At 46.3% G+C, this 22,105-nt stretch overlaps 1 protein-coding gene across 1 annotated transcript in view; it reads right to left on the minus strand.

The window, feature by feature from the left end:
• Positions 1 to 21,182, minus strand: part of LOC310768740 (glucagon receptor-like) — a 33,920-nt gene extending 12,738 nt beyond the window's left edge. Inside the window, exons 1-7 of the mRNA XM_083627473.1 lie at positions 20,924 to 21,182; positions 14,259 to 14,439; positions 11,547 to 11,646; positions 9,764 to 9,871; positions 7,582 to 7,703; positions 3,982 to 4,085; positions 751 to 907 (exon numbers count right to left, since the gene is read on the minus strand). Coding sequence (XP_083483599.1) covers positions 751 to 907; positions 3,982 to 4,085; positions 7,582 to 7,703; positions 9,764 to 9,871; positions 11,547 to 11,646; positions 14,259 to 14,315 — 648 coding nt within the window. The 5' untranslated portion in view covers positions 14,316 to 14,439; positions 20,924 to 21,182. The remainder of the gene's footprint in view (positions 1 to 750; positions 908 to 3,981; positions 4,086 to 7,581; positions 7,704 to 9,763; positions 9,872 to 11,546; positions 11,647 to 14,258; positions 14,440 to 20,923) is intronic.
• Positions 21,183 to 22,105: the final 923 nt, after the last annotated feature.

The raw sequence follows: 22,105 nt of genomic DNA on the forward strand, positions 1-22,105 counted from the left end.
ATGTAAAACAAAGTAAAATATTTGCGAGATTGAACAACGGTGGATAGACACTCCTTGGATTTTGTGTAAATGATGTGAGAGTTTATGTAATTATATGTGGTTCATTTAAAGTTTAAACAAGGTTGAGGAAAGTACGCTAAGTATACAGACAAAATTTCTGGTAAAATGGGAGGGATTTGCTGAAATAATAATCTGAAGCGGAATACAAAAAAGGGAGGTGTGAGGAAGTCAAAGAAACAAGCAAACGAAAGTATGACTATGGATGTTTTAATTTGTTTTTATGTATTGTTTATTGTTGGATTTTTCTTTTTTTTCATTTCTGTGTTTTTATTTGTTGTTATTGTTTGTGTTTTATCTTTTAAAACTTAATAAATATTACTTAAAAAAAAAAAAGAATGGAACGCCCTCCCACCAGATGTCAAAAACAAAAACAACTACCAAACTTTTAGAAGACATCTGAAGGCAGCCCTGTTTAGGGAAGCTTTTAATGTTTAATAGGTTATTGTATTTTAATATTCTGTTGGGAGCCGCCCAGAGTGGCTGGGGAAACCCAGCCAGATGGGGAGGGTATAAATAACAAATTATTATTATTATTATTATTATTATTATTATTATTATTATTATGCCTTCATTGAAGAATTAATTTCTTTTGTCTGTCCAGGATCTCGCAAGACTATGCCCACGCTGTCCCTCTGCTCCCGGCTGGACCCCTCCCACCTACCCTCCCTCAAACTGCAGATGCAACGATACCTGTCCCAAAGGAAGGTGCGAGAGGTCCCCTTCGTCCTGGAAGTCCTTGGGGAAGTGCAGCCGCAGGAAGGTGTCCCGGGTGAGGATGGAGACGGCCCGCAGCATGAAGGACGCGAAGAGATTCATGTGGATGTAATTGCGGATGCAACGGAGTTTCCTGGAAGTGGGCAGAGAACAATGGGCAGGGAGAAGTCAGTTGTGCCCCAAATCTGCACCTTGAGCCAGGATCCAAGACAGCTAGACAGGGTTTTAACGGAAACCAAAGCTCATTCTTGCACTTGCGGCAGCTAGACTGGTGACTGGGAGCGACCGCCGAGACCATATAACATTGGCTCACAGTACATTTCCGAGCACAACACAAAGTGTTGGTGCTGACCTTTAAAGCCCTGAACGGCCTCAGTCCAGTATACCTGAAGGAGCGTCTCCACCTCCATCGTTTGGCCCGGACACTGAGGTCCAGCACCGAGGGCCTTCTGGTGGTTCCCTCCCTGTGAGAAGCCGAGTTACAGGGAACCAGGCAGAGGGCCTTCTCGGTGGTGGCACCCGCCCTGTGGAACGCCCTCCCACCAGATGTCAAAGAGAAAAATAACTACCAAACTTTTAGAAGACATCTGAAGGCAGCCCTTTTTAGGGAAGCTTTTAATGTTTAAAAGGTTATTGTATTTCAGTGTTTTATTAGAAGCCGCCCAGAGTGGCTGGGGAAACCCAGCCAGATGGGTGGGGTGTAAATAATAAATTATTATTATTATTATTGCTTGTTGTTTTTGTTTTATTATTTATTAAACTTCATCGAGAGAGCTCAGGGTGGTTTACAGGGTAAAAATACAGGATAAAAGCATTGCTGTTGTTGTTGGCGCCCGTCTGTCTCAAGAGACAATGGAGTATTCCTCCGGGGGTGAAGTAAAAACACTGCACTAGCAGCATCCATGTGACCCCTCTGAGGCACAAGCCTGGGCAGTGTGTCTGGAGGTCCTGAGCTACCCAGATGACAAGACTCCCCTCTCGGCCTGGCTGATGTGGTCCAAAGGACAGCAGAGCAATATTTTGGCACCAGCTTGGCTGCAGGAGTTACCAAACAAAGCCCTGAGAACGTCAGCAATGTCTAGGCAACACAATGACCATGTACATACACATAGACAATCTTTATAGAATTCCTTCAAACCATAACAAGCACAAAATGAAATCTTTAGTCTCAAAGTCTCTGAAAATCTTTAAAGTCCGGATATTGACTCCTGTTTTGAATGAATGAATGAATGAATGAATGAATGAATGAATGAATGTAAATGAAAATATCAAATGCTGTGGAACAGTGCTCATATAATAATGTAGTCACATAAATTCACTCGATAGAAGATGGGTTTATGAAGCAATTTTATATCGTCCCACCACGCTGGCGAAGAATTCTACGAAACAGTAGTCAATATCCGGAATCACTGTTCAGTGTTGCACATCATATTTGCTGAATACGCAAAGCTTCACAGCTTGTCTTTCATCGTTCAAAGTCTGGTACCTTGCTTCATTTAAAGATTTTCAGAGACTTTGAGACTAAAGATTTCATTTTGGACTTGTTATGGTTTGAAGGAATTCTGTAAATATTGTCTATTGCGTATGTACATGATCACCGTGTTGCCTAGACATTGCTGGCTGCAGGAGTTGCCGGAAGGAGGCGTACAAGGCACCATCAAACCGTCTTAGGGACTCCCCTCCAGAATTGTGTAGGCTTTCCTCCTTTTTCTTCTCCCAAAGATATCCCACATGGCAGCGGAGGTTGAAGACCAGACTTTTCCTTCTCCTATACTGCGCTACCTTCCCAGGTGGACGAGCCCCACCTGCCCCTCACTTCCCTCTCCAACATGTGCAGAAACCGCCTTCTTGACCGTTGGCCCCACAGTGTGGCATAGTGGTTAAGAGCGGTGGACACGTAATCTGGTGAACCGGGTTCGCGTCTCCGCTCCTCCACATGCAGTTGCTGGGTGACCCTGGGCCAGTCACACTTCTCTGAAGTCTCTCAGCCCCACTCACCTCACAGAGTGTTTGTTGTGGGGGAGGAAGGGAAAGGAGAATGTTAGCCGCTTTGAGACTCCTTCGGGTAGTGATAAAGCGGGATATCAAATCCAAACTCTTCTTCTCTTCTCATCCACTCAATCCACCTGAGGAAGTCCCTAACCCACCCAGTCGAAGCTGTTTCCAAGATGTGGCCTGCCGACAGCTTCTAGGAGCCACAGGCAAGAGCCGAGTGCAGGGTAGGGACCAAAGGTGGGCTAACTTACCCCAGAAGGAGCACGATGTGTCTGCACTACGCCTCCTCTAACACCCCACATATCCCATCCTTGCACTAGTGTTTACTGAACAGCACCAAAGTGCATTGATGTGCACTGTGTGGTTAACTCTTTAATAGTCAGCAGGAGGAGCTGTTGCTCTTCTCTGCTCTAAGAGACATGCCTTAGTGCATGGGTAGGCAAACTAAGGCCCGGGGGCCGGATCCAGCCCAATCGTCCTCTAAATCCGGCCCGCAGACGGTCCGGGAATCAGCGTGTTTTTACATGAGTAGAATGTGTCCTTTTCTTTCAAATGCATTTGTGGGTTATTTGTGGGGCCTGCCTGGTGTGCTTTTATTTAAAATGCATCTCTGGGATCAGAAGGTCGGCGGTTCGAATCCCCGCGACAGGGGGAGCTCCCGTTGCTCGGTCCCTGCTCCTGCCAACCTAGCAGTTCGAAAGCACGTCAAAGTGCAAGTAGATAAATAGGTACCACTCCGGCGGGAAGGTAAACGGTGTTTCCGTGCGCTGCTCTGCTTTGCCAGAAGCGGCTTAGTCATGCTGGCCACATGACCTGGAAGCTGTACGCCGGCTCCCTCGGCCAATAAAGCGAGATGAGCGCCGCAACCCCAGAGTCGGTCACAACTGGACCTAATGGTCAGGGGTCCCTTTACCTTTACCTTTTCACCTGGTGTTTTTACGTGAGTAGAATGTGTCCTTTTATTTAAAATGCATCTCTGCATAGGAATTCATTCATTTTTTCCCCTCTTCAAAATATAGTCCGGCCCCCCACAAGGTCTGAGAGACAGTCGACCGGCCCCCTGCTGAAAAAGTTTGCTGACCCCTGCCTTAGTGGAAGCCTCTCTTGGCAGGTGTGATTAATCAAACCACAAAGCCACATCTTTCAATACCTCTCGTTTTTCCTGCGTGCTACCCGGGGGAGGTCAGTGCCCCTTGTCGTCTTTCTCAATACCTGAAAGCTGCCAACAGGACGAAGGCCGCAAGCAGAGCCACCAACGAAAGGGAGTAGCCCACTGTGTACATCAGTCGGAACTGCTCCAGAATCCACAAATGTTTCTGGGGAGAAACAGAAACACAGCTGGAAATACACCTCAGCGGAAAAGGGCGCCTCCACCACAGGTTGCAAGTGACGCAGGAAAAACATCACTATTAATAGGCTCATCAGCAAAAGGTCTGGAAGGAAAGAGTGTTTAAAGTGTTGGTGCTGACCTTGAAAGCCCTAAACAGCCTCAAAGGCCCAGTATACCTGAAGGAGCGTCTCCACCTCCATCGTTCTGCCCGGACACTGAGGTCCAGCTCCGAGGGCCTTCTGGCGGTTCCCTCCCTGTGAGAAGCCAAGTTACAGGGAACCAGGCAGAGGGCCTTCTCGGTGGTGGCACCCGCCCTGTGGAACGCCCTCCCATCAGATGTCAAGGAAATAAACAACTACAGTCATACCTCGGGTTACAGACACTTCAGGTTGCGTTTTTTTGGGGTTACGGACCGCCGAAACCCGGAAGTACTGGAACGAGTTACTTCCAGGTTTCGGCGGTCATGCATAGGCAGAGGCGCCGCATCGCAACCCACGCATGCGCAGATGCACCACTGTGGGTTGCGGACGTGCATCCCGCATGGATCACGTTCGCAACCCGAGCGTCCACTGTATCTGGCCTTTAGAAGACATCTGAAGGTGGCCCTGTTTAGGGAAGTTTCCATGTTTGAGGTTTTATTGTGTTTTTAATATCCTGTTGGAAGCCGCCCAGAGTGGCTGGGGAAACCCAGCCAGATGGCCGGGGTGTAAACAAACAAACAAGCAAACAAACAATTATTATTATTATTATTATTATTATTATTAACCAGAACCAGTGCAGCGCACGGAAACGCCGTTTACCTTCCCGCCGGAGCAGTACCTATTTATCTACTTGCACTCTGATGTGCTTTCGAACTGCTAAGTTGGCAGGAGCAGGGACAGAGCAACGGGAGCTCACCCCGTCGCGGGGATTTGAACCGCCGACCTTCTGATCGGCAAGTCCTAGGCTCTGTGGTTTAACCCACAGAGCCACCCGCGTCCCACAGCGCCACCCGCATCCTTTCCCTTAGGACATCCCTATTTTCATCAGAGGAATGTTGGAGGGTATGAAGTTACGCCACCCTCAAGCCAAGTAGATACAATCTTTAGAAGACATCTGAAGGCAGGCCTGTATAGGGAAGGTTTTAATGTTTAACATTTTATTATGTTGGAAACCACCCAGAGTGGCTGGGGCAACCCAGTCAAATGGGCAGGCTATTACCATTATTATTTTATTATTATTATTATTATTATTGACATCCCTATTTTCAACAGAGAAATATCAGAGGGTATGCTTCTGCATCCAAAAAGCCTCCCTGGGCTTCTTTGCCTAACCTCCAATTTTGATGGCAAAATGATTCTCAAAAATCCTGATATGTGCCATTATTCATTTGCAAAAGGGAAAAAGATCCGTCCAGCGATTCAAGGCTTTTTAGCTAATTGAATATCTGCCTTTTCTCGGTGCAGCAGGTACATGGAAATTTGTTATCGTGTAAATCAAAACCTCAGTGCAGCTGCCTTTTTTTGAGGTGGGGATGAAAGTGGAAGATCACTGAGAGTTTAATGGATGAAAACTGATGCCGTTTGTTAGAAGGAAAGGCACATTTAATTCCTTCTTTCCCCTTCTCCCAATTTTCTACTATGGTCAAACACCAGACCCCCAATAGAATTACATTTTATACTGCAATCTGGAAAAAAACCAGTGGGTTAAATCTTGCCCGCATCACGCATAATTTGATAACTTTAGTCGATTAATCTTTTTAAAGGCTTTAAAAAAAATAACACAGTTTTAAGGGTATAAAACAATCCCTTCCTCACCTCGTACAGGAGACAAGTGAACTCTCAAGTAATATATTATTATATTATATTATTAATAATAATAATAATTTATTTATACCCCGCCCATCTGGCTGGGTCTCCCCAGCCACTCTGGGCAGCTTCCAACAAAGTATTAAAATACAGTGGTCTGTTAAACATTAAAAGCTTCCCTAAACATTATTATATTATATTATATTATATTATATTATATTATATTATATTAATTATATTACACACACACATACCAAAAGCATTAATCAGTCCGTATAACTCATCATCATCAAAATTCAAGTCCACAATATTCACAGCATTCAGAAAGTTTTGTACACTGGTAGGAGATATCTTTAGTTGAGTTTTTGTCGATTAATCTACTCGTGAGATGGATTATGGCTTGCAGCAGCCCTCAGTAGCAATGTTTTGCAAAGACTGAACATTTTTGGACCTGGCCCAATATTATTATATTATATTATTAATAATAATAATAATTTATTTATACCCCGCCCATCTGGCTGGGTCTCCCCAGCCACTCTGGGCAGCTTCCAACAAAGTATTAAAATACAGTGGTCTGTTAAACATTAAAAGCTTCCCTAAACATTATTATATTATATTATATTATATTATATTATATTATATTATATTAATTATATTACACACACACATACCAAAAGCATTAATCAGTCCGTATAACTCATCATCATCAAAATTCAAGTCCACAATATTCACAGCATTCAGAAAGTTTTGTACACTGGTAGGAGATATCTTTAGTTGAGTTTTTGTCGATTAATCTACTCGTGAGATGGATTATGGCTTGCAGCAGCCCTCAGTAGCAATGTTTTGCAAAGACTGAACATTTTTGGACCTGGCCCAAGGTGAAAGACTTCTGGGAAAAGATTTATAATGAATTGAAAAAAATGTTGAAATATACATTTATAAAGAAACCAGAGGCCTTTCTTCTTGGAATAACAGGTTTGGAATTGCCCAAGAAAGATGTTAAATTATTTTTGTATGCCACAACTGCTGCTCGTATTTTGTTAGCTAAAAAGTGGAAAACCCAAGAATTACCAACAATAGAAGAATGGCAGATGAAGATGATGGATTTTTCGGAGCTAGCCGACCTAACTGGAAGAGTCCACGACCAGAAGGAGGAGGAGTATGAGGAAGAGTGGAATAAATTTAATGATTATTTAGTTAAATTTGTTAAGTTAAACTAACTGAAAACAGCTTGCAGATAGTTAATGGGCTTCGGATTTTCTTTATGTTAAGTGATGAATTAATATGTTTAATTCCATAAGGTGAAGATCTAAGGATGTTTAAGTTAAATCTCATAAAAATTGGCATTTGGAAAACCGTTAAAAGGACATGCAATGAAATTCAACCGAGGGGAAGCGAGGAAGTCACTTAACAAAGTTAATAACTGTAATTTTGAATAAGGTTATGATTTATGTTTGTCTGTTTTGTGTGTGTGTGTGTGTGTGTGTGTGTGTGTGTGTGTATGTGTGTGTTTGTTTGTTTATAATATTGTGAAAACTAATAATTTTTTTGGGGGGGGGGACCAAAGACTGAACATTTAAAGCACAAACGCATTAAATATGGATTAAGAATCCGGAGCGACTCTTATTAAGTAAGGTCTCTTCTCTCCCTACTCCCTGCTTTTCAGAGGTGGAGTCTGTGGTGCAATGAGTTTACCTGGAAGGGGAGCTCTTTGTCGACGGCTTCGCACTGAGAGTGATCTCGCCATGGGTGCCCCGACTCATCCACCACCCACTGTCCGTCTGGGCCACATTTCTGGAACACAAAGCCACCTCGAACTGCAGAGGACGTTTTGGGGAAGGAGGGGGATACAGCAAGAGGATAAGGATGGTTTGACTATAATAATAAAAATATGAATAACGTATATCCATGACAATACGATTCGATTTAATAGTTGTATTCCATTCTGCTGTGCTCAGAAGAATCATTGGTGCTGACATTTAAAGCCCTAAATGGCCTCAGCCCAGTATATCTGAAGGAGCGTCTCTACCCCCATCGTTCTGCCCGGACACTGAGGTCCAGTTCCGAGGGCCTTCTGGCGGTTCCCTCCCTGCGAGAAGTGAAGCTACAGGGAACCAGGCAGAGGGCCTTCTCGGTGGTGGCGCCCACCCCGTGGAACACCCTCCCACCAGATGTCAAGGAAATAAACAACTACAGTCGTACCTTGGTTCTCAAACGCCTTGGTACTTGTACGCTTTGGCTCTCGAAAGCCGAAAACCTGGAAGTAACTGTTCCGGTTTTCAAACGTTCTTTGGAAGCCAAATGTCCGAAATGGCTCCTGCGGCTTCTGATTGAGTGCAGGAAGCTCCTGCAGCCAATCCGAAGTCGCACCTAGGTTTTCAAACGGTTCCGGGAGTCAAATACGGAGCCCTCAGCGGCGAAGGCCGAGAAACAAAAGCCAGGAAACGCTTTCTTGATATCGCGGATGGCAACGGATTGCACCGAGGAATCAAATAGACTCCCGGAAGGCATTAAGTTCCATAAGCAAGGTACCACTGTATCTGACTTTTAGAAGACATCTGAAGGCAAACCTGTTTTTAATGTTCAATGTTTCATTGTGTTTTTAATATTCTGTTGGGAGCCGCCCAGAGATGGCCAGGGTATGTATGTACAGTCATACCTCGTGTTGCATTTGCTTCAGGTTGAGCGTTTTCAGGTTGCGTCCCGCAAGTACCGGAAAGGGTTACTTCTGGGTTTCGCCGCTCACACATGCGCAGACACTCAAAATGACGTCACGCGCATGCACAGAAATGGCGAATCAGGACCAGCACATGCGCAGACGCAGGTTGAGTTCTGCTCAGGTTGTGAATGGGGCTCCAAACGGATTCTGTTTGCAACCAGAAGTACCACAGTATGTATGTATGTATGTATGTATGTATGTATGTATGTATGTAAAAGGTAAAGGGACCCCTGACCATTAGGTCCAGTCATGACCAACTCTGAGGTTGTGGCGCTCATCTCGCTTTATTGGCCGAGGGAGCCGGCGTACAGCTTCCGGGTCAGGTGGCCAGCATGACTAAGCCGCTTCTGGCAAACCAGAGCAGTGCACGGAAACGCCGTTTACCTTCCCGCCGGAGCGGTACCTATTTATCCACTTGCACTTTGACGTGCTTTTGAACTGCTAGGTTGGCAGGAGCAGGGAGCGAGCAACGGGAGCTCACCCCGTTCAGGGATTCGAACCACCGACCTTCTGATCGGCAAGTCCGAGGCTCTTTGGTTTAACCCACAGCGCCACCCGTGTATGCATGTACCGTATTTTTCGCCCCATAGGGCGCACCGGCCCATAGGGCGCACTTAGTTTTTTGGGGGGGAAATAAAGAAGAAAAAAATTATTTCCCCCCCCCCAGGCACGGGGCTGGGGCGGGGGAAGCCCGAGCTTCCCCCGACCCCAGCCCCCAGAACAGGCAGCTCTCCGCAAGCCGTGGGAGAGCTGCGCGACTTCGCGCCGGGCTCTGACGGCTTACGGATAGCTTCCTGAAGCCTGGAGAGCGAGAGGTGTCGGTGTGCACCGACCCCTCTCGCTCTCCAGGCTTCAGTGAAAGCCTGCATTCGCCCCATAGGACGCACACACATTTCCCCTTCATTTTTGGAGGGGAAAAAGTGCGTCCTATAGGGCAAAAAATACGGTATGTATAAATAAATAAATGTCATTATTATTATCATTATTATTATTATATAGAATCACAGAATGGTAGAGTTGGAAGGGAACCCTAGAGTCATCTAGACCAACCAATGCAGGTCCAACAGTTCTGAAAGTTAGCAAACATTGCAACCAGTCTGGGGGCCCAGACTTAAGAAATGAACGAACCATACTGGGTGCCTTTGCATCTATGCTTACCTTGCTGGTGCCAAGGCAAGTACCAGGGGCAAGGGACCTTGGCAGAGGTGTTCGGAAGAGCATCGCTCCAGCAGGCATACATGTCAAATGTACGGTTGCACACCAGACCTGGAAGAAGGGCAGAGCAAAGGGGGGAAGAGGTCGTTCAACACTTTTGAAAGGGAAGAGACAGAGCAACAGCAGGAAGAAGGGGATCTCTCAAAGACTGCTGGTCATGGTCGCTTAATAGAGCTTCTGCCTGCAGGAGCAGTCTACCTTCCAAATGACAGTTCTTGGGGAGCCATGTTTGTGAACATTAACAAGTAAATCAGGTATCGGAAAACACCCAACCTATACACTTTAAAATGTGTTTGTGAGAGGGGGTGGGGGGAAAAGGGTTTTTTGTTTGTTTGTTTCTTGTTGTTTTTGGTTTATATTATGTATTCCGTGTTTTTTATTTTGTGTTTTTGTGTCGCGAACCGCCCCGGAATCGACGGATGAAGGGCGTTATGCAAATTTAGTAAGCAAACGAAACAGAAATAAAGCGAAACGCCATTCTTGGGGAAAGTTGGGCAAATTTTGGCGTACCGGCCAAACAGCCTTGCACAAGAAATTTCATTTGCAAGATTACCGCTTCTTGGTGACATTTGAACTTAAAAAATTATGGATTCCTGGAGAAGGCAGGACAAAAGAGTGGGAGGGAGGGTGGGCAAGTTGGGACATTTCAAACCTGTGCCTACTTTTGGAGATTCAATCACATGCTGTCAAATTCAGGTTGCATGATCAGATTGTATCTCATCAGCTTTGATCATGCAACACCTTTCATCAGCAACCTTGGGCAACAGATCCTTTTCTTCCCACCTACATCAGACTTTTTGCAATACGGAAAGTGAATGAACGAGAAAGCGTGGGTATGATAGGAATTTTGAGGTCTTAGATATATGTTAAATGTTCATACATGTACCAACCAAGCACGTACATAGATCAGCACAGGAAGGCCAACCTGGAACCATTTCAATTCTTAAACTGACCAAATGTTTTCTCTGCAAGGTCAAAGTGGGAAACCTCCCCATTGTCTCTTTCCTCACAAATCCTGTCTTAAGGGCACATGTAAGATATGAATAAGGTGTAAGCCTGTGACATGGCCCAGGAACTAAATATTTATCATTACAAAAGACTGGCCAGGCTACCCAGGCAATCCAATCAAGTAACCTGCCAGACAGGAGATAAACAAGGACAGGAGAAAAACAGCATTCAAATTTCTGTTTAGACCACCTATTTTGTGATGTAGGTATGACGTATCTGAGGGGTGCTCTTAGGTTACACCCCTTCTGTGATGTATGTATGATGTTTCTGGGGGTGGTCCTGATCACTGATGGGAATTTCAAAAGTCTTTATAAGGCCTTGCGCGCCATTTTTCTGGGTCCCTCCTCTCTCCTGGGAGTGAGGGGAGCACCCTGTTGCAACAGATCAATAAAGATCAAGCATACTAGCTGCTTTGCTTCTCAATATTCTCTGGTTGGCCTCTGTTATTCTCTCCTACCAATAGGGAACCTATGTAAGGACTCTATATGGGCTCTTGGATGCCCCATAAGGGAAAAGGGCAATTTTTATTTACAACATGGGACAGCAATTACTTGACGCAACGCTGTTTAACCTCTCTGCAGACACTGTGCAAACAAACCAGGATAGATGCTCAATAAAGCAGTGGTTTGGAAGAGACCTCATTATACTGCTAAGAGCATAAGAAAAACTCCGTTGGATCGGGCCAAAGGGGAAGAAGATCCCTTGCACTCTCTCTCACTTGTGGGACGCGGGTCCTCCAGGATCTTGCGATAGCAGGCTGCCTGGTACTGCTGCCACGCCTCAAACATCTCTTTGGCTGAGTTTTCGGTGGAGCTTGCCTGCGACAGGGGAGGGAAATGAAACAACAACAGGTACATATCAGCTAGTCACCTAAAGGTTTTGTCCAGAGGACATAGCTCTTCCAAAAGTTGCCTGATGTCTAGTTAGGTTACTTAAAGGTAAAGGGACCCCTGACCATTAGGTCCAGTCGTGGCCGACTCTGGGGTTGCAGCGCTCATCTCGCTTTATTGGCCGAGGGAGCCGGCGTACAGCTTCCGGGTCATGTGGCCAGCATGACTAAGCTGCTTCTGGCAAACCAGAGCAGCGCACGGAAACGCCATTTACCTTCCCGCTGGAGCGGTAGACCTATTTATCTACTTGCACTTGGACGTGCTTTCAAACTGCTAGGTTGGCAGGAGCAGGGACCGAGCAACAGGAGCTCACCCTGTTGCGGGGATTCGAACCACCGACCTTCTGATTGGCAAGTCCTAGGCTCTGTGGTTTAACCCACAGCGCCACCCGCGTCCCTTGCCAGAGTACATAGCTCTTCCCAAATTTGCCTGATGTTTACTTAGGTTAGTTGCCCACTTATTATTATTATTCTTTTTGCAAGCCTTGCACCTGAGCCTTGAAATTGCAGCCTGGTCCACCTACAGCCTGCAGGTTCATTCCCCCACCTTGCTGCTTTCATTAAAAAAATAAATAAACTGAGGGCTTTGGGGCAGGGGGGGCTGCCTGTGCTTTATTAGGTTTTGTTTGTTTGCTTTACCTGTTGTTTGGGTTGGTTCTGAACACGGCCCAGTGCCCATCTTCCTGCTGTGATTTGGGTGATTCTGTGGTGCCCACATTTATTAGATTCCCAAAGGTGCTCCAAGGCCTGAAAGAATTAGGCAACCCTCCCAACTCTCTGATCAGTGCCGGATTTACGTATAAGCTAAACAAGCTATAGCTTAGGGCCCCACTCTCTTGGGGGCCCCAAAAAAAATTAAAGGGGAAAAAAAACCTGGGTGTACATTTCCAAAATATAAGATAAAAAACAAATAAAATAAAACCTACATACAGCAACGGTGTTTTGCGTTGTGTAGGCTCCTATGATGTAAGTCATGGGCCCCGCCTGCTAGCCTGCTCCCTAAAATATCACGGGTTTGCTCCTTTCTCTATATAGGGTGCCTACATTCTGCATGGACTGGTTGTGTTATGTACTGAAGTTCTCACCCTGGGCCAGCAGGGGGATACTGTAGATAGTTTTCACTCAGGTCCACATATGCAAATAAGGGATTGAAAGTGACGTTCAGTGATTGGATAGTTATAGAAAATGGTTACTGTTGCGTTCTAGTGGAGCTCTGTATAAGCAGGTTGGCTGAACCCTTCAGTTCAGTTCTGTTCTGGCCTGTGAATAAACAAGAGCTGTTTGAAGAATCGCTGAGTCGTCTGATATGTTCACCCACAACTTAATAGGTTGCATGGCAACGTGCGAAAATGGCTTTAGATACCTATTAGGCCCATAAATTACCATATACAGTGGTACGTCTGGTTGCGAACGGGATCTGTTCTGGAGGCCTGTTTGCAACATGAATAGAACGCAACCAATGCCTGCGCGTCTGCGCATGCACGGGTCGTGATTTGCCGCTTCTGCGCATGCGCGTGAAGTCATTTTATGCGCATGCGCAAGCAGCGAAACCCGGGTCACCACGGGATGCAACCTGAAAAAACATATCATAAAGCGAATGTAACATGAGGTATGACTGTACTGTAGCATATATTCAACACAAAAAACAATGGCCATTTGTTGTTGACAAAGGACAGCTGGACATCTAAAGGGCCCCAAGGAAGCCAGACTCCACCAGGGCCAGGGCCTTTTCAGTGATGGCTCCGACCTGGTGGAATGCTTCGTCCTACAAGCCTACGGCCCTGCAGGACTGCCTGGCTTTCAATTTAAATTAGCCTGATCCTCTATTCCCTTTCCCCCTTTCCTCTTCTATGAAGAAACCCTTTCTGGGACCCCACATTTAAATTCTTCCCTGGTCTCCTTGCTGGCCCTAGTAGGAACAACTTGGCCAGTTAGCCCTGGTGATCATTTGATGTCTACCGAGTGGGTTTTTTGTTTTGTCGTCCCCCCCAAAAAATGACCCCTGAATTTTAGAATTTTATTGATATTGATGCTGCATTTTGTGTTGTATTTTATGCTGTTTTATGCTGTTTTTCAGTCACATTTTCATCAATGTTTTATATTTGCTGTTAGCCGCCCTGAGCCCGGTTTTTAAACTGGGAAGGGTGGGGTATAAATAGCAATTTATTATTATTATTATTATTATTATTATTATTATTATTTATTACCTTCAGTAGCTTAGGGCCTCATCAAACCTAAATCTGGCCCTGTCTATGATACAGTCGTACCTTGGGTTACAGATGCTTCAGGTTGCATTTTTCCGGGTTACGGACCCGCCGAAACCCAGAAGTACCGGAACAGGGTTACTTCCGGGTTTCGGTGGTCACGCATGCACAAAAGCGCACTTTGCGCATGCGCAGAAGTGCCGAATTGCAACCCGCGCATGTGCAGACGCGCTGCTGCGGGTTGCAAATGTGCATCCCTGCACAGATCATGTTCGCAACCTGAGTGTCCGCTGTATTAGGATGCGGATGAGACCCTGCTCCTAGCCCCCAGCCTCACCTCCGCGTTCTTTTGGAGCAAGACAAGCAAAAGGAAGAGATCAAGGGATCCCTGCATGCTTCGGGTGAGGAACAGACACGAGGCCAGTGAGGGGCATCCATCTCAGGTTCCTCTGGCTAGCAGCCTTCTGCAGTAGAGGTCCGCCTCCATCCACACTGGACCCACGTTCGGTGGAAGAGTTCTGGGGGTGAAATAATAATAATAATAATAATAATAATAATAATAATAATAATAATAATATAGTATTTATACTCCGCCCATCTGGCTGGGTTTCTCCAGCCACTCTGGGCTGCTTTCAGTATTAAAATACAATAGTCTATTAAACATTTTACGTTCTTCTCTGTGGCACTACTAAGCTCCATGTACCTTGTAAGGGTTTGTTACCTGAAATTAAAAATCAATTAAAAAAACATTTAAAAGAGAAAAACCACAGAGCCTTTCCAGACAGCTCCGATTTCTAGATGAGATTCAACTGCATACTGGCAAATTCGGGATGCTCAATCCACATTGACGTGGAGCTCTTGCTCAACAAATAGACTCCCTCCAAATATTTTTTGTGGTGAGGTAAGCGACAAGGACCCCTTCATGGATCACTGCCTTGCCGTGGTGAAGGGGCTTGAATAACTCAGAGAAGCTATGAGCTATGCCGTGCAGGGCCACCCAAGATGGACAGGTCATAGTGGAGAGTTTTGACCAAACGTGATCCACCTGGAGGAGGAACCAGCAAGCCACTCCAGTATCCCTGCCAAGAAAACTCCATGGACAAAGACAACAGGCATATAAAAGTTATGACGCTGGAAGATGAGCCCCTCAGGTCGGAAGGCGTCCAACATGCTACTGAGGAAGAGCGGAGGACAAGTAGATTCAGAGCTGATGAAGTTGCTGGTCCTGAAGCTGAGGCTCCAGTACTTTGGCCACCTCATGAGAAGAGAAGACTCCCTGGAAAAGACCCTGATGTTGGGAAAGATGGAGGGCACAAGGAGAAGGGGACGACAGAGGACGAGATGGTTGGACAGTGTTCTCGAAGCTACAAACATGAGTCTGACCAAACTGCAGGAGGCAGTGGAAGACAGGAGTGCCTGGCGTGCTCTGGTCCAGGGGGTCACGAAGAGTCGGACACGACTAAACGACTAAACAACAACACAACAAGCGACAAGGAAATGCACCAGAAAGTGTGGGGTGACGCTTGCTTGACTCAGCTTTGCCTAACCTCCCTGCAAACAGATCAGAATAAATGGGTCACCTGGAATTTAACCGACACTCCCCTGTTGGGCAGAGGTTTATGCAGGCTGCTATTGCCAGTTCCCAAAATCTGGGCTCCTTTTGGGTCCTTTTCTGCAGCTAATCCACTTCCCTCCAGCCCGAGTCCCCTTGCCCCTATATTCCTAGGCCACAGAGGGATGTTCAAAACTAAGTGCCCTAAAAATAGGCCCTAGACTTCTCATTCTGTCAGCTGCTGTTCCGGAAGGTTCTCACGGGAACCCGCAAAGAGTGTGTGCTTAGGGAGATGCCTTGAGAGACCAACTCCCTCCAACAAGTTGCCCTCCACCAGCTTTGGATGTGTGCTGTGATCCCAAGCAGCCAAAAGCAGGCTGGCGAAGGCTGCTCTAACCACTGCGCCGCACTCCGCTTCTCCCCCCCCCTTTCGCTTTTCAGGATGCGAAAGAAGCCCTCGGGCATTTATCCACAATCTGTCAGTGTCTTGTTTCCGCGCTCAGCAATGTTTACTTGGCTAAAAGCTGTCAGGAGGAAGTAAAAATTGGAAATCGATGCTCACTTCTCCTCAATGCACTTTAAAACAGGAGGGGACTGGCCTCATCCGGCTGGGCACATTAGGGGCGCAGGAGCAGGACAGAGGAAACAGGGAAGGGACAACAAGGCAAGTAGTGTGTCGTCTTCTCCCCGTAATTCCAAACAGAGCCGGTTCAAGACATTTTGCGCCCTAAAGCAAAGGGCAAGTTGGCATTCCAGTTTCATGTACAGAAGCTGATTTGACCGGAAACTGAATCTTCTTTAGGCACCAATATCAGAGCCATGATCACTGCAGATGGTGACAGCAGCCACGAAATTAAAAGATCCCTGTTTCTTGGAAGAAAAGCAATGACAAACCTAGACAGCATCTTAAAAAGCAGAGACATCACTCTGCCAGCAAAGGTCCGTATAGTTCAAGCTATGGTTTTGCCAGTAGTGATGTATGGAAGTGAGAGCTGGACCATAAAGAAGGCTGATCGCCGAAGAATTGATGCTTTTGAATTCTGGTGCTGGAGGAGACTCTTGAGAGTCCCATGGACTGCAAGAAGATCAAACCTCTCCATTCTGAAGGAAATCAGCCCTGAGTGCTCACTGGAAGGACAATTCCTGAAGCTGAGGCTCCAATACTTTGGCCACGTCATGAGAAGAGAAGACTCCCTGGAAAAGACCCTGATGTTGGGAAAGATGGAGGGCACAAGGAGAAGGGGACGACAGAGGACGAGATGGTGGGACAGTGTTCTTGAAGCTACCAGCATGAGTTTGACCAAACTGTGGGAGGCAGTGGAAGACAGGAGTGCCTGGCATGCTCTGGTCCAGGGGGTCACGAAGAGGCGGGCACGGCTAAACGACTAAACAACAACAACAAATTTCCCATCAGGAAACTTCGGTGGTCAAACTCTCTTGTCCCAAACCAGGACTTTGCCACCAGCCTCCTCAACTTGCTTCCCTCACCCATCTCTCTCCCTTCCAGCTCCCTAGGCTTCTGACGCAGACCTGGTCTGTCTGCTCCTCCTCATGTATAAACTAAATAAAAATACCTTTTTATTTGATTAAAAGAAGGAGAGACGGCCTGGCCAGACACCAGGATATTATAAGGATCAGAAACAGCCCTGTGCCCTTTCTTTTACATGGAGATAATCTGCAGAACCAAATAGAAGGAAGGGAATTGATCCTGCGTGTCCTCAGCAGTTTTACTCAGAAGCAAGCCTTAGCTTGCAAGAAATTTTGGCGTATTTTCAGCCTTAAGGACACACCGCTGCTCCCCTCGCATAGGGTTGCCAACTCTTTTTCCTTATTCCTGCTCCTCTGCCTTTAATAGCAGTTGGCCTCACAAAGATATCCTTTGATGGGAATGCTTTTCTTCGTTCTGTGAAAAACTACTTCTTCTTTCTTCATTTATTCATTGACAGTTATTCAGAGATTCAGTGCAGGTCATATGGAGGGGTGGCTTCTGTTATCCTGAGCACATTGTGGCCCATCTCATAAAAATATAATGAAATGACAACTCCCTCAGAATCTTAAAAAAATATATATATATAAAAATAAAATTATGAATGTAGTGGGTGGAGATATGTGGGTCATTCAAAATGAATGCCCATGACAAAGAATATTTCTATAATATACTGATATAAAACAGCTACTTAATGTTTAAAAAAACAAAACAAAGGCAGAAAAGAGACAAGAAAAAGGAAGACCAAAGGAGAGACAAAGCAAAAGAGGAAAGAGAAAAAAAGAGAAAGAGAAAAAGATTTCCAGCTCTCTGTCCTGCAGCTAAATATAGTACTCAGTCCATAAGATCCATCCATTCTACCTTCTATAAACCAGTATTTTTCTCATCTTCATTTTCTCCTTTACACAAAAAGTCCACAAGAAATTTCCAATCCTTAATAAATGTCAGTAATAATTTTTCTCTAATTAAACACCTCAACTTTGCCATCTCAGCCAAGTCCCTTAGTTTTATATTCTATGAAAAGCTTCCACTGCTCATATACTATCAGAACCAGCTGCTGTTAAGGGCATTTCCCACATATTAATTTTTTAAAAAATAAAATAAAACTTATGTCCTTCCCTTTGACACCCCCACCCAAAACCGCCTTGATTGCCCCTTCAGTATTGAGAAGCCCCACAGAAATCAACAGGACTTATTTCCAAATTCTAGGATCAAAGTCAGGGTCATAGCAAAGATTCCATTATTGTGTTCCAATTGATCCTTGCAGCTTTTTCATCAAATCATAGAATTTCAGGGCTGGAAAGCACCCAAAGGTTGTTATCCAAAGGAGTTTTGAAACTTGTGTCCGTCTGTCAATATCAATACAGTGCCTATTTGAAATCTTCAGGGGCTAGACAACAGTTTGCAACATGAAAGCTGCCCAAAGCACCTTCCGCCTGGCAACCAGTCAGGGGTAGTTTCACACCCTCCTCCCAAAATTGTATTTCCTCTGCCACACAAAATGAAAGTTTGCTCGCCAATCAGGGGAAAAAACCCACCCTCTTCTTTTTCTAATCCAGGCATAGGCAAACTCGGCCCCCCAGATGTTTTGGGACTACAATTCCCATCATCCTTAGCTAACAGGACCAGTGGTCAGGGATGATGGGAGTTGTAGTCCCCAAAAAACATCTGGAGGGCCGAGTTTGCCTATGCTTGCTCTAATTGATCTTCAGAAACCTTTCAGGCCATAAGGTAAAGGTAAAGGGACCCCTGACCATTAGGTCCAGTCGTGGCCGACTCTGGGGTTGCGGCGCTCATCTCGCTTTATTGGCCGAGGGAGCCGGCGTACAGCTTCCGGGTCATGTGGCCAGCATGACTAAACTGCTTCTGGCGAACCAGAGCAGCGCACGGAAATGCCCTTTACCTTCCCGCCAGAGTGGTACCTATTTATCTACTTGCACTTTGACATGCTTTCGAACTGCTAGGTTGGCAGGAGCAGGGACCGAGCAATGGGAGCTCACCCTATTACAGGGATTCGAACTGCCGAACTTCTGATCAGCAAGCCCTAGGCTCTGTGGTTTAGAGAAGAGCAAATCTCTCTTTACCACCTGTAAATGAAGTTGCTCCAGCTCAAGGCATAGGAACAGCTCGTTTCAAGAAAGTTGGCAACCCCACACCGAAAGGGCCTTTCTAAAAACCCCAGTTCCAAGCTGGTCTAGAGCAGACTTGGGTCTCCAGCTGTTTTTGAACTACATTTCCCATCATCCCTGACCGCTGGTCCTGCTAGCTAAAGGTGATGGGAGTTGTGGTCCAAAAACAGTTAGAGATCCAAATTTGGGAAACATTGGTCTACAGCAAAGAACTAACATGAGAACAGAAGGAGGGGATGCTGAATCAGGCCAAGGGCCCATTTAGTCCGGTATCCAAGCAGGATTCAAGCATAAGAGCTCTCTCCCCTCCAGCAACTGGTATTCAGAACTATTTCTGCCTTTGACTGTTAGAGCATCGTCTTTGTAGCTCGTAGCCACTGCTAGCTTTCTCCTCTATGAATTTGTCTAATTCTCTTTTAAAGCCACCCTAGTTAGTGTCCATTGCTCCTTCCTGGGGCAGAGAGTTCCACAGTTTAACTGCACTGAGCGAAGAAGGACTTTCTTTTATTTCTCCTGTTAACGGAGAAATCTGAGGGCTCCCTTGGACAAAAAAACAAGGACACCAGCCAGGAATGCCAGAGCAAAACAGCAGCCAGTAGGCTTGGTCTTGATTGAAGACTGTCCGCAGGACTCCCACCTGCCACCAGGTGGAACAAGATGGAAGCCCAGAACAAAAGAGCCCCCAAATTTTTATTAGCTGCTCATCCCCATGTTAAAGGTAAAGGTACCCCTGCTCGTACGGGCCAGTTGTGTCTGACTCTGGGGTTGCGCGCACATCTCGCTTAAGAGGCCGGGGGCCAGCGCTGTCCGAAGACACTTCCAGGTCACGTGGCCAGCGTGACAAGCTGCATCTGGCGAGCCAGCGCAGCACACGGAAACGCCGTTTACCTTCCCGCTAGTAAGCGGTCCCTATTTATCTACTTGCACCTGGGGGTGCTTTTGAACTGCTAGGTTGGCAGGCGCTGGGACCAAGCAACGGGAGCGCACCCCGCCGTGGGGATTCGAACCGCCGACCATACGATCGGCAAGTCCTAGGCACTGAGGTTTTACCCACAGCGCCACCCGCGTCCCCTCATCCCCATGTTACACCCCCCCAAACTACATCACTCATACATCACAGTTACATCATGAAAGGGGAGGTCTGGTGGCAGTAATCTGAGCATCCTGGACCCTGCCCCATGGTTCTCCTTGCCCTCCACCAAACACCCATCAAGTGTAACAAAAAAGATATTTACATTTCCCTGTTTCCCAGCCAAGTTAATCCCACCCTTTTGTCTTCATCTGGGTTTGTTATTTCTGGAATGGCTACCTGTCTGGCACTCAGGTATCAGGATGCCAGGGATTATCACTCAGGCAGAGGGGCTGCTGAGCGGCTGAGCTCACCTGTCTATATGTATTTCTGAAGTTTTCCCTGTGAGCCAGTACATAGATACATTTATCAGTGAATTCTTACATTTGGTATGGTGCAGCAAAGGCCCTTGGAATAGATAGGAAGAAACTGTGATGGGGTGTTTTGTGGGGACAAATCACAAAAGTCACTAAAGCGATTGTGCTGGTTTGGGTAGTGGGCTGCATGTGCATGATATCTGCTGGAGGGGCAACCCCCCAAAAAACCTATACATCAATTCCTGCAACAGTCCCAAACCTTCCAACATTTAGCCTCCATGCATTCCAGTGTTATTATTCCAGTCGCCTCCTCTCTAAATTAAAGGATCCCAGATGAGCAAATGAGAAAGCAGAAGGGACAGAGTCCCGGGACCCTGTTGCTGGCAGGAGAACCCCAGAGAACCCAAACCGCCTCTCTGTTTACCAGGAGGAAAAGCAGGCAGGCTTACCTGTTAAGGTGAGCGATTGCTTCCTGGCTCCTCTGCCATCCAGCCGCAGCCTAGCGCATCTGGCAGTCCTCTCTGCTGATGCTCTGGAGTTAAAAGGCGCCTTGTCAAGGCAGGAGGAGTGGGTGATTCAAGAGCGGGGAGAGAGAGGAGGCAGCTGCTGGGAGGAAAGGCAAGGGGGCGAAGAAGCATCATTGCAGAAAGGTGGGCTGCTCCTCTCGACTTCTCTTCCTCTCTGGGGACTGTGGGATGTGCTCCATGCCCTCCCAGGGCTTGACTGTGCCCCGCGCCCCTTGGAAGCTGTTCCCACAGCTGCGTTGGATTGAGGAGTGGGGACCTCATCCAGAGATGCACACGCAATCCAGGCCTCGTCCGGCAACTTTGAGGCAGCAGCAGTGGAAGGGGGGGAAAGGGTGGCGTCTAGGGAAAACCTTATTGCTCTCTGTTGTGTTTACCATTGCTGGAGATGCAGGCTGGGGATGTTTGCTTTGCAAAGGGCAGGGGGAGAAAATAAAAAAGAAAGAAAGAAAGAAAGAAAGCAGGGGAAATGGTGACAAAACATTTGGCGCTCTTCAAAGTCCTATGGCGTTTTTTATTTTTATTTTTTGCAGTGTTTCCCTAAGAGCGGTGCACAAAAACGATTTAAATCATGGGTAGGGAAACTAAGGCCCGGGGGCCGGATCCAGCCCAATCGCCTTCTCAATCCGGCCCGTGGATGGTCCAGGAATCAGCGTGTTTTTACACAAGTAGAATGTGTCCTTTTATTTAAAATGCATCTCTGGGTTATTTGTGGGGCATAGGAATTCCTTCATTTATTATTATTTTTCAAAATATTGTCCGGCCCCTCACAAGGTGTGAGGGACAGTGGACCAGCCCCCTGCTGAAAAAGTTTGCTGACCCCTGATTTAAATGATACAATGGCAGGATTTTGGGTTTTATTTTCCCTCCTTTTTTTAAGCTGCAGACAACAATTCAAAGAGAAAACGGTTTTATTAAAGCCACTCGCCATATTATCTTTGTCTTAGAAGAGGTACATCTGTAAGATTATCAGAAGGGTTGTGTGATTATTGCAAGTTACACCGATTTAATGTACAGTGGTACCTCGGGTTACATACGCTTCAGGTTACAGGCACTTCAGGTTACAGACTCCACTAACCCAGAAATAGTACCTCAGGTTAAGAACTT

This window comes from Podarcis filfolensis, assembly GCF_964270895.1.
Source record: "Podarcis filfolensis genome assembly, chromosome: 8".
In the NCBI taxonomy this organism is placed as follows: Eukaryota; Metazoa; Chordata; class Lepidosauria; order Squamata; family Lacertidae; genus Podarcis; species Podarcis filfolensis.